The sequence below is a fragment of the Diabrotica undecimpunctata genome, chromosome 3 (assembly GCF_040954645.1).
Source record: "Diabrotica undecimpunctata isolate CICGRU chromosome 3, icDiaUnde3, whole genome shotgun sequence".
Classification (NCBI taxonomy): domain Eukaryota; kingdom Metazoa; phylum Arthropoda; class Insecta; order Coleoptera; family Chrysomelidae; genus Diabrotica; species Diabrotica undecimpunctata.
Window position 1 is genome coordinate 165,254,023 of NC_092805.1, and position 13,610 is coordinate 165,267,632.

The 13,610-nt window shown below is 32.0% G+C and overlaps 1 protein-coding gene across 1 annotated transcript in view; it reads right to left on the reverse strand.

Moving 5' to 3' along the window:
- Window positions 1–7,343: 7,343 nt before the first annotated feature.
- LOC140437745 (bridge-like lipid transfer protein family member 3B) overlaps window positions 7,344–13,610 on the reverse strand; it is a 49,780-nt gene continuing 43,513 nt past the window's right edge. Inside the window, exons 19-20 of the mRNA XM_072527442.1 lie at window positions 10,614–10,788; window positions 7,344–10,373 (exon numbers count right to left, since the gene is read on the reverse strand). Of these exons, the coding sequence (XP_072383543.1) occupies window positions 10,108–10,373; window positions 10,614–10,788 (441 nt within the window). The 3' untranslated portion in view covers window positions 7,344–10,107. The remainder of the gene's footprint in view (window positions 10,374–10,613; window positions 10,789–13,610) is intronic.

Sequence of the window (13,610 nt, forward strand, 5' to 3'; positions counted from 1 at the left end):
GGTACTGCTTTCTAATATAAACAGAAACAAGTATTAGAAAATTAAGATTTTAAGAAAATATTTAATGTAGACTTCTCTTATTCGAAATCTTAACCTCAAAACAAAAAACACACCCCTCAACTTAAATCACTGCATTTCACTACTTCTAACAAATTTAGAGAGAAAAATGATCCTAATAACTTATAATTCTCTATAAAATATAAATTTTATTTACACTATATTACAAACAGGCACCAATTGTTGAAGATATTGCTTAGCATAGCTCCCTTCATGCAAATTATGTGCACCCTGGAAACTTAAATTGTAAACAAGTCTCAAAATAATTATTTCGTAAAAAATTACCTAAACAAAACAGTCTAGTACTAATATAAAACATGGCTGGACCAATCAAAAATATTGTCAACGTCAATAAAAATATATTCCAATGTGATTAAAATAATCAAATAGGATCACGCCAGACATAAAATTTATTTTTGAAGCAAAAGCTTTTAATGTTAGCTGGCGGTGACAGTGAATAGGAAAAAAAATAAGATTAGTTCAGTAGAAGAGTAGTAGAGTCATTCTTCGCCGGTTCCGTTCCTGCGGTATTTAAGATTATGTTGTGAATATCGTTTGATATATTTTTATTCACAAGTATTAAATACATTTTTTATAGATATGTACTGGTTTTATGAAATACATTATTTATTAGGTTTTAATTGATTTTTAAATAGGCTACTTTATAGTTGAGTCTAGGCAACTTGATTCCAAGTTACTGTATTTTCAAACTAAACTAATGTACACATACATACTTACTATACACAGATCCAACATCAAAATTATTCACACAATTGCAAATAACACTAAATATCAAAAATGCTTCATTTAGACGAAAGATACAAAAATTCCTTTGAAAACGGGAAATTATGTACACGAAATGTGGCAATGGTGTTTTTTCCAAATACCTGTTTTTCACTTAAACCTTTTTGAGTATACAAATAATAAAATAATTAATATCCAAAAAGAAGGTACGATTAACAATTCTTAAAATATTAAAATTATAATGTAGGTTAGCTTTTCTTATGAAAATATATTAAAAATAGAACTTATATCGCTTTCTATGATAATAATGGAGAGCATAATCCCAATTAAATTTTACACGTCATTATACAGTATACTCCCTCTATAACCAACACGGTTCTTACAAGGTTTCGCTTATAACGAAGTACATTAGATGTCTCGTGAAATTTCTGTTGAACTATAACCCTCTGTACCGAGGCAAATTTGAATATAACTATAGAAAATAGGTATAAAAAACGTGTTTTTTACGTTTTTGGCCCGACCGTAGCTATAAATAAATACCCTTATTAACTGCCGCCCGCAATAAACTTAACTGTGTAGCATTTGAAATTTATTGGAATCCCCTCGTATATGTGTTAATTGAAATCCCCTTTAATATGCATCAAAATAACGAAGAATTTTTTCAATGTTTCTTAGTTCGTATCCTTCAGTTTAAAACCCATATAATCTTTCGTTCTTTCTTTAGGTCGCCGCCGCCGATAATGAATCATTTTATTGTTTATTTATGTCACAGGCGCAAATTCTTCGATATTTCTTTGTTCAAACCGCCCGATATTGCGTTTTTAAATTAATCTACGTCTTAATTTCCGTTGTGTTTTGTTTATACCCAAAGTGGTTTGTTTATTCTAACTGATGTGAGCAATTTTTTTGGATAATTTCGTCACTCTCAGTGGAGCCGCTGTTAGAGGCAGTGGTTTCGGTGTTAGTCCGAATTTTTCTTTTAATTCGTAATGTTTTTTTTTTTGTTTTTTCGTCCTTTGTCATGCGAAAATATGCAGTATAGTAGCAGTGTTGAGTTTTAAGTGCAGTTGATGAGGTTGACAGAGATAATGGAAGAATGAAGACGTTTTAGAGGTCGGTCAAAAAGAAAACCGACAAATATGTTAGAGAAGTGGTATTTTACTCAAGTAATATGTTTATAAAGATATCAACATTTCCATTGTCCAGTTTTTAAGACGCGTTTACATGGCGTGTCCAATGTGCCAGTTTCCACCTCAAACCTCAATGTCCTAAGCAGCCGTTTAGGGATATTTTTTTTACAGTTTGAAGATGTAGTTTTTTGTTCCAGTTATTGAAAGTTATACAGTGAAACTCAGGTAACTTTTCTTGTGATCAGATTTTAAAAGTAAAGCAGACATTTTTTAAAAAAAAGTAATAATTGCTTTCATACAACACTTAAAAAGATATTTTTTTTTTATTTGTAATTTGTAATTTATTTTCTGCTACAAATTGTCGCCCATTAACAATTGTAAGTTTTGTAGTATCTCCAACTCCTGGAAATTGTAAACAGATGACACATAACATAAGTCTTTTTTTGTATTTTTGTATTTTGCAGCTATTGTCATTATAATTTTGTATTGTCTTTTTTTGAGAATTTTTGTGTTCTCGATGTTTTGTAACTGTTTGTGGTGACACAAAAATAAATGTTAAATTTTGTTTTTCAACATTTTGTTTATTTTTTTAACTAACCCTTTTTGAGTTTAATTTGAAAAAGACTTTGAATGTTTTGCATCTCTGATAATTATATCTCCAGTTACAACTAGTTGGTTGTAATAGGTATAATTAGGCACCTCAAGTGGCGCCCTATATTAAATTTCTTGAGGTGTTTCCTGTTTCGTTTTGTTTTTGTTTGTTCTAAGAGATTTATGACCCTTTATTTTATTTTTCTGTAGTTGCCTCAATCCAAACTCCCTTGTCTTTTACTTATCCACGACCCCAGCTCTCCTACTAAAACCTGAGTGCCCGTTTGCACAAGTAGCGTTTATTTTGCTTACCCTATCTTCGCCCCAAGAATTTCTATCCCCCGTCTTCTACCCCTAATAGTAATACCCCTATGGTAGGCAAAATAATTCGTTACAACTGCCGACCGCAATAAACTTCTGTTTAATCTACAGACCGATATTATATATATATATATATATATATATATATATATATATATATATATATATATATATATATATATATATATATACCCGGTATTTAGGCGTTCCACGCCCTTCCGGTAGGGATCTATGGAGGAGTATCACCTAGCCGCAAGCCCTTATCTCTTGCCGTACTGCTCCACCATAGGCCGATCAGATACCAGCATATTCTAGACTAAGCCGCAGATTCATTTTAGAATTTTAAACTACTGCGTTAGCCTTTTTGTTTGCTATTCACCGAGCCGGGGATTTGAACTGACATCTCTCGCATTGAAGCGAAGGAGAAGCCAGCCGCCCAGCCCGCTTGGCTATCCGATCGACCAGACCGATATTATGTTGTCGGAAATTTACAATTCATGATTCACAAGTGTCAGTGTAGGTGTTTGACCATTCGCACCTAATAAACTACGTAACGAGGCTTAAAGACATGACAAATAAAACAAATTTCACCAGAACTTCATTTCACAGTTGTTTTTGTTGTAGATGCTTATCATTTGTTTCCTGATTGTGCTTTCGCGTTTTGAAAGTTCTCTTGTAGATTACATAGTCACATAGATTACACAATATGAAAAGAAAAGCATTTACTTTAGAAAAAAAATTAACATCCGTAAAGATGTTGAAAACGGTAAGAAGAAGGCAGAAGTTAGTCGTAACAGAGGAATTTTAAGTCCCACTCTATCTACTATGCTCAAAAAAAAATCGGTTGCCTGTAAAGTCGGTTTTACGGGCGAAGATTTTACGTGACAACGTCTTTTTCTCGGTAGAATATTTATTGATATGAATATTATTAAATTGCACAATAGGAACAAGGAATTGAATGAAAATAAGAATTGCATTACCGATTTATTAGGTATTATTTATATTTTATATATTATATTTTTATATATTATTTTATATATTATTTATTTTATATTATATTATTGATCTTATTATTTTCTACAAAATTTATTTGAAAATTTTTTCGATATATCAATTAGTTGCGGAGATATCGATCATTGAAGTTATTGTTTGCTACCAGTATTTTATATATTTATTTTTTTCAGTTATAAAAAATTACTATTTCCAATTGTGTCTACCAAGTATGGTCACATGTATTTGCCTACATATTAAATAATAATAAGTACAGATAATGTTATGTGACGTTCACTTCTGATTATATATATTTTAATATTTTTAATTTTAAAGAATCAATTTGAAAATCAAAACACTTATTCAGATCGAAGGTTCAAATTTTTGCTAAATAAATTTGAAATTAATTAAAATTTGTAAATGTAAATGGTAAAGTTGAAAATTAAAACATTTACTAAAATTGGAATTTGAAATTCTTGCTAAACACAGTTAAATTCTAACTCCGCGCGTGGTGATTGGTCGGTTTAGTTCGTTTGTTTGGTCGCCCTGTTTTGACAGGTTAGAAGTTATAATTTGTTATTTTAAATGTTTGACTAGCAATACGCGCTGTTTCTTCTCAATCGACTGAATTACGATTGATTGCAGAGTGATTTAAACTAATAATTTACTTAACACTATCAACATTTGTCAATAGTATGACATAACCTATAAACTCAGTTTCTCAACTTTTGTGTCAATCTAACAATTAATCAATCAATCATAGTTTGCGATAATGAAATATTAGTGTACAATTATTTACCTTTATTGTTGTAGTTGTTGTAAATGACGAATCTAAGCACTCCACATTTTCACTACAGACACAGCTGACGATACTTTCAACGATTTTCAACTTTAGCGATTCAACGCGCCTAATTCTCTAGTGCCGCGCGCGGCGGACCGATCATGTTTGAGTGGGAGAGAGACGCAAGGCATTCGCCGGTCCGGCGGGCCTCTCTCTCGTTCGGCGACTCACTGTAACAGACGTGAGTGGGCGTTACACTTTTTCTTAAATAACTTCGAGCCACAACCTAATTTAAGACGTTGTCACGTCAATAAACACAAGATTTTCGAAGCAGGTTTGTCTTATTCCAGGAAATCGAAAATACTACGTGCGGCAACTAATAAAGAACTCGATACTGCAATGATCAAATGGTTTACCGTAAACAGGGCTGCGAATGTTCCAATAAGTGAACCACTGCTTCAAGAAAAAGCAACACAGTTTTCGCGGGCGCTGGTGGTGATGAGAATTTTAAAGCATCGTGTGGGTGGATGGGCCGTTTTAAGGCCAGGCACGAAATTACGTGTGGAAAAATTTGCGGTGAAGCGATGAGTGTTTCCAAAGAAGTCACCTACAACTGGTTGAAGTCATGGCCTACAATAAGACACAATTACAGTGACGATAATGTTTTCAATGCAGACGAGCTGGGACTTTTTTTAAACTTACTCCAGATAAGACCCTCAAATTCAAAAATGAACGTTGTATAGGTGGCGAGTTATCAAAAGAAAGGGTAACTGTACTCGCGTGTGCCAAAATGTCCGGTTCCGAAAAAAGGAACTTAGTCGTCATTGGGAAATCTCAAAAACCACGATGTTTCAGAATCAGCTTCCTGTCACATATAAATTTAATAAAAAATCGTGGATCACAGCAGAAATTTTTAGTGGAGAACTTTTCAAGTGGGAAAGATAGTTGGGACATCGAAAGATTCATTTAATTGTTGACAATTGTACAGCCCATCCGAAAGTTACCGGTTTAAGAAACATTCAAGTTCTTTTTTTACCCCCAAATTGCACATCTATTCTGCAACCGATGGATCAGGGCATCATAAGGTCCCTTAAAGTTCACTACAGAAAACTTTTAGTTAAGTGGAATCTGAATAATGTGTAAAACCGTAGTGAATCCCCTGTTAACTTATTAGATGCCATAAATTTCGTAGATAAAAACACAATCAGAAAATGTTTCGGTCATGCGGGTTGGACAGAGACAGGTAGAAAACGAAGAAGATGAATCTCAGCAGAAGTAATAAATCCACCGGCGGAGCGCGTTATCGTCAGTGGCGAAAGTGATGAAGATGGTGAAGACAATCTCGGTGAATCTACGCAAGAAAGTCCTAATAGACAAGATGTGGAAAGTGCTTTAAACGCAATTGCATACAACTGTTTCACATCTTTAGAAAATATGGTAGATACAATGATACTAGGCAATGTAAAGCAGTCAAAAATGACAGACTTCTTCCAATTGCAGAAGAAATAGTTTATGTTATCCTTGAAAATACGCTTTATACATTATGCAGTTGGAAAAAAATGTAAGTACTGATTTTTTGTTTTAACGTATATCATTGACAATAAAAGTAAACAACTGTTTTTCAAAAACACCATTCAAACAATATTTAGCATCTTATATTGCCCCGAATGAGTTCACTATAGGAAGTTAATGTTTTCGAAAACTACATACTCATATGTATGCACAGTATTATTGTTGTCTGATATAACGAGATCGGCTTATAACGAGGTAATTAGTCTACCATTTCAGTTCTCGTTACAGAGTCAGTCTACTGTATTTAGAATTATTATTCAGCGACTGAAACTGTCAATAATATAAGAAACTGACAATAAAATGGGATATAATTTCATTAAGCTGGAATTGTAACGAATTTTCTAAAGAACATTTTCGGGATTATCTACTACATTTAATGGTAATTAACCACAAGTCTACCTGAAAAACAAACATATCAAAAATATCAATTTACCTTTTATGTTAAAGGGACCGACAAAAAGTTTGTTTTATGATTTGCAAAAGTAGCCTCTCTCCCTGGTGCAAGTAGTTCGATTTATTTCAAGCTTTTTAAGTCATCAAATGAGTTTTAATGTTACATTTTGACTTTATCTTTTAGAAGTACTATTATTGATAAATATTTAAATCTTAACATTAAATGCTCTTCCATATTGCATACCACACTTAACATAAAGCAGAACACACTGATCACATGTAATATAAATATGAAGCAATTAAGCATTGTTGATTATAGGTTCCTTGTATTGTGCACTTTTAGGTATTGTGCTTTTTTAGAGCTTTTTAAGCAGTATGGAAAAGCATAAAATGTTTATCTTTGCAAACACAAAATCTTATGGTACCTGTATATAACTTAAATGTGTTAAATTATTATAACATGAACCTAGGACAGTATATTGTACTGGCAACACTTGGTAAAAATTCAGGGCCAATTTACAAAACTTCGCTTGGATTATTAAACCAAATAGTGCAAGTAAAACAAAAGAATGTGGAAAATATCAAAAGAGAGAGTTAAAAAATCGAAAGGGATAAGAGGGTAGGTCGCACTTTTGTTCGATAGTTCTGAAAAAGTAATTTTATTTCGTCGGAACATATATTGGGTAAGCATGCGTTGCTTAACAAATTTTTACGAGGATAACAAGTTTTTTACATTGCTTAACAAGTTTGATTTCGTGGCTAACTGTTTGGTTATGTATGTATTGTCGGAATAAAGGTATTCATAAAATCGTATTGTAGCTTTCGAAAGCTCGCATTTTGTAGTTTACTTAAATCACCATCGAAGAAAAGTCGTGTGAACTCGTGTTTCTTCTTATAGAGGTCTCTACAAGAGTACACTGGTACATTGTATGACGATTGTCAGTTGGACAGTTGGACATTGGTTTTTAATTCTAGTCTCACAAGGTCCTCATGATGATTAGGAAAGCATTAAATACTTATAGAGGAATTGTGAAATTCTAATTGTGTCTCACAAACTCAATATCTCCGTATGTATATATATATATATATATATATATATATATATATATATATATATATATATATATTATAGTTTTATAGTTTTTACGTTCAATACTAGTTCAAATATATGATGGTTCAAACACAGAAAGCATATAACATCATACGAGTGGAGGTGTAAAATGTCATGACGGAACTAAGCATACCGAAGAAATTAATTAATCTCACAAAAGCTTGAATAGAAGGATCAAGAAGTGCAGTAAACTGTAGACCTTCTTTAGAATACATATTGACCTCAAACAAGGAGATGCCCTATTTTCAGTGCTCTAACTTCGCTTATTAAAGCATCGAACGAGAATCAAAATCAAGAACTGTTCTCTTTAGAAAGCAAGATACTTGCATTGAGCTAGCTGTCGCCAATGATATGGATATACTGGGAAATACAACTATTACGAGCCCTAACAACTATATAAGGGTTAAATCAGGCGGTTGGCTGTTAATTTATTATTTTTTTAATAGTTATGATAACAATTCTAAATAAGCAATATTTTAAATGATATATAATCGTAATTAAACATGAAACGTAATTAACACTTTTTTTTGTACAACCCACATAACCTATTAATGTCATAAGGATCATCAAAATATGTCAAAATTAGTAACAACTAAATAATGGGACAGTCTGAAGTAATTGCTAAGAACTACACAAGATAAAACAATGAGGTTGCCAAAAAAAATGCAGCCGGACACTCTAACAAACGTCAAACTAAATTCTACAACTAATTCTACAAATAACGTGTTACTTCCATAATATGCTCCCATTTAAAATTATTTTACAAAATGGTGCCCGTTAGCCATTTTTAATATGACCTAAATGTGTAGGACCGATCACTATAAGAGTCCTAGTGCCATTGGAAAGACTGATTGTAACCTGTTCAGAAAAAAAACTTGTTGAATACTGGAAAATTTTGAAGTTATTTATCGTGTTTTGTAATATGAGGATAATTAAAATCTAATATAATTTAATTAACTCGTATCTGTAGTTGATTTTACCATACCTCTTGGTACCCTCTACTTCTTCAGTCTTATCCCTCGATGGGATCAACTACTGTAGATTTAGGCTCCGTCTGTAGCAGCCACATACGCTCGGAAGTGTAGTGAAACTAACTGAGGAATATAGCGGACCTATTACAAAGCAATTGTTTTTTATAACTCTAGATCCACCGTGGCATAAAATTTCTAAAAAAATATGCAACGGTACCGCATTGATTTTTAAGTTATTTCTAGGTATGTATATGTAGATACAGTTATCGTTCAACTGTTATTTTATCTCGATTATTTCCTGTTCGTATTCCTCTGCTATACCACGCGAATATCCTCCAAACAACAGGCGCCCTAAATGAAATGGCCAAGAACGCGATGAGTCGACTGTCAAAAATATGGAAGGACCGCTCTTTATCCAAAAAACTCAAAATGAGACTGGTACGGACACTCATTTTTTCAAGCTTCAGTTACGGTGCCGAAACATGGACAATAAAATCAGAGGATAGGAAAAGGATTGACGCATTCGAAATGTGGTGCTGGAGACGAATGCTACGCGTCTCGTGGACGGAGCACAGATCCAATCAGTCGATTCTCGAAGAGCTAAACATTCAGACCAGACTCTCCTCTCAGTGTCTTGCAAATGTTTTAAAGTTTTTTGGCCACATTGCGAGAAGAGACAATGACAACTTAGAAAGACTAATTGTGTGCGGAAACGTAGAAGGACGTAGAGGCAGAGGACGCTCACCTATCCAATGGTCAGATCAAGTACAGAAAGCCACTGGAGAGACGTTTTCCGAGTCCATGAGAGCAGCCCAAAATCGCAAGAGATGGAGAGAATTGACAGCCCGCATTGTAGGAAATCACGATCCTCAGCAATGAGGAAACGACAAGAGAGAGAGATTCCTCTGCTTTTACAGCACGATGACCGTGTTATTTTTGTGTCCTACACTTTTCTGTCTATTTTGAGATTGAACAATGTATTTCTCTATAGTTCTACAATATTTTTCTACCTCTTCTAGATTGTACATAACCTAAATATTAAATTAATTATACTCGGAATTAAAAAGTACAGATATCCTAAAAGAGACAACAGTCAGAAGATGGAGAGTTTCAAGTGTATGTGCAACGTATTCGCCAACAAAAAAATAAAACAAATAACAAAACAAATACAAAAAATATTTTACCAAGAATTTGGGTTGGTAAGAAAGATTATATCTATCTGATTATTAATATTTAAGTGCAATAACATTTAACGATTCCTATAAGGAATATAAAACTCATCTGTATCTTTTAAAAGCTTAAAATTCAATCACCAGCATCTGAATAACCTGAGTTAAACGTCATTTTTGATTAATCCAGCCAATTTTAGCAGTCTGCTACATAAAACTACTGAGTAGTAGAGGGATTATCCTTACAAAAACACTTTGTACAATCGAAACAACATTGCTATCTTTTAGAACTATTCCAGTGGTGCTGCAAACGTCTTATTTCGTCTAGTAAATTCTGTTTCTCGTTTAACAGTCGCGTTACTTCGTCCTGCGACTTTTTCAGGTATTCTCGTAAGACATCTTTTTCTTTATCACTTTCTTCCTTTGTTTTTCGTAGAAGGCGATTCTCTTCGGATATTCTTTCGAATGTCATCAGTCTTCTCAGGTCGTCGTTATTTAGAGATACGCTATCTACTTTCACTAACTCTTTCTTTGCTGATTGACCTACAACATTAATAATATAAATCGGTGTACTATAGGGAAGGATTTGAATTAAAAAAAAATCATAAACATTGGACTACAATGCTTATAAATGTAACAAATAAAAAATATTCTGTAACAAAGAATCTCTGTCTTTTCAAGGTCTTTTTTCAGTACCCTATTTATTTCTAATATGTTTAGTTAGCAGCGACAAAAAAACTAGCATGACATCATGTTTTCCGTTTAATAATAAACTTCACTTACCATTAGTACTATTGGTTTTTGATTTGCTACATGGAAACAGGTTAAACACGCCATCTTCCGTTCGAGTTATATACATATGAGTAACATTTAAATCTATTGGTATCGGTCCTGGTGAAGTAATATTAACAGGTGGTCGATCTTCGTTTAAATGGACTTTTACGTTATCTACAGTCATCTAAAATCCAAAAAAAAATACTTTTTAGAAGTATATCTAATTACTTACTGCAAGAAAGTTATAATTACTTTTGTCACATTCGAGCACAATTCTTTGTAACTTCTAAGACAAAATATTAAATTAGTTGAAAAGAACAACAGTAGTTTCGTTGATTTTCGCTTCGAATTAAACTTCAAATAATTGAGGAATTACAAGTTAGAAAATTCAACAGAGTTCAAAAATAGGTGTCAAAAGTTAAGTGCATACAGGTGATAGTAGTGAATAAAGGAAATACCATCAGACATCAGAAAGTAAGTTAGAACCATGGTACAATGAATACACAAGGTATGATATTGCGCATGACATTTGACAGCTGGCCCAGGAGTGTGACGTAGTTAAGATCGCCTGAACCACCTCGAACCCATTATTACAGCTTAACGTACACATTAATTTTGAAATTATGGTTAAAAAGTGATCTAATTTTTTTTTAAATGTTTTGTTTTGGTTATAATTGAATAAAAAATATATTTTCAGTAGCGTAAAACCTTTACTTTTCCTAGAGATTCAGGCAAAATATTTATTTTTGTTTTCATACATATACTAATAATATAAGTACTGTTTTTGTATGCAAATCCCTTGAAATTTAAAAATTTTCTGCAGATGAAATACTGTGAATAGGTAAATAGTAGTAGATTTGCTTATTCTGATTCAGTGTCACTCACTTCCAAGCAGTTTTACTGAAATAAAAACAAAATAGAGTACAATAGAGAAAAATCTGTTTTACAATTCAATATGGTATTTTAGATGAGTTATAATGCAATTTAGTAAAATAAAAAATATACACATTACTATAACCTACCGATTATTATATGCAAAATTTACTTATCAAACAATATAATAATATGAAAATAAGACACGAATTAGTTCAAACGCAAAACACAATAAATATCGACTTCAGACGACTTTACACCGGCAAGACAGAAAGCTTGTATAAAAACAAAAGTTCAACAATATTATCGGTTATCAATGGTGACTATTGCAAATTGCAAGTTATGAGATAATAAATATATTTTAAAGTATCTCAATACTGACTGACTCATCTATTTTATAATAGAAAAATAATTTAGATATATGCTTATATATGTGTCTTTATACAAATGGTGTTTAGTTACTATTTATTTATACTGTATAGTATTTTTTTGTAAAACTGAAAGTTTTTATTTGCCATTGTATATCTGGTTTTGTACCTTTTTCAAAGTACGCTGTGCAATTGCTTGTTGCAATAGTGACAATGAAGATAAAATCTTTAGGTTTCATACATTTCCTAAAGGTAGCGTGACCAGAAAACTGTGGATTATATCTTGTTGTAGATAGGATAATTTTAATTGTAATACTGCAAGAATTTGTTATACACATTTTAAAACTGAAGATTACCAAAGAAATCTACAACAGGAACTTTTAAATTACGTTTCTAAAAAGGGTCTAAAACTCGAACCTGAGGCAGTACCTAGTCTTTATTTGCCTAAATCAACATCGGCTACCCTTTTAACCAACCAAAAGAAACGCGTACAAGGAGGCGAACACAGAGAGTCCAAAAAGTATGTTGAGCAGCTTCTTACTACTTCTAGGTCAACGACGTAAGTCTAAATCTTTATTTTTATTAATTATCAGTCATGAAACCTTAAATGGTTTTTTTATATCGATTTGTTAAGTAAGAAATTAGCCTCAGCCTGCTATGCAATTTGCAATAAGAATTGTTTCGGAGGAAATCAATTTAGCATCTTCCAAAATATCATATTTTTCTTTGTTAAATCATGTTATCATTATTAAAATATACAATGTTATCATTATTATAAACAATACCAAGATAATTTTATGTGTGAATATTACAAAAATGTCATTTTAAATGTTGTGCAATATTGTGTGCCCTCACTACACTCATATTCGATGGCCAGCTAGCTCATTCGATATAAATAAATTATTTCATTATTTATTTTGATTTTGTGTTTAGTTCAGTAGGTATATATACGTACAAATTTTGTGTACCTCCATTACCACTTTTCTGTATCTTTTTAAACATCTGAAATATCGAACTCTGGAGTATAAGTTAATTAACCTGTACCTACGTGTAATAAAAGATAATTAAAACTTGTCTTATAAAGGATATCTATGTTTTATAAAGGATAAATATTATAATAACATCATTTTATCATCTCTTTATAATTACTATAATTAAATTAGCCAAATTATATAAAAAAACTTAAAATTAAAAGTCTTTCCTATACAACTACATTCAAATGTTGCGGGAATAAGCGATCTTGACTACGTCATGCGCGAAAGCGAACCGATTTTGGAACATTATGTATCATACCTTGTGTATTCATTGTACCATGAGTTAGAACTATTTTAATAATTTTAATAAGTTTTGAGTAAATAAATAATTTTGTGAAAGATTAAAAAACTGGTTTTTGTTGAATGTTTTAAATCCGAGGGATGGATCCGCTTAGGCATTCCTACGCGTTTTTTGGTGTTTTGGCAGATAAGGAAGTAATTAGTGCCGACAAAAAATTAAATATGAAAAAAAAGCCACATAATTTTATTACAAAAATCCAGATCCGGCCTTAGAATAAATTAGATTAAAATTAAATTAAATTAAAATAATAAATATTAATTGTTATTGTAATAAAAAAGTTTAATTAATATAGAAAAATGAATAGAAGTGACAAAGGAACGGGAAGTGAAAAAGATACAGATGAAGAAACGAAACGCGAGAGAAGAGACTAGGATGAATATTTTAGAAGAAGTAAAATGACAAACCGTACACCTTCTAAAAGTGAAACGGA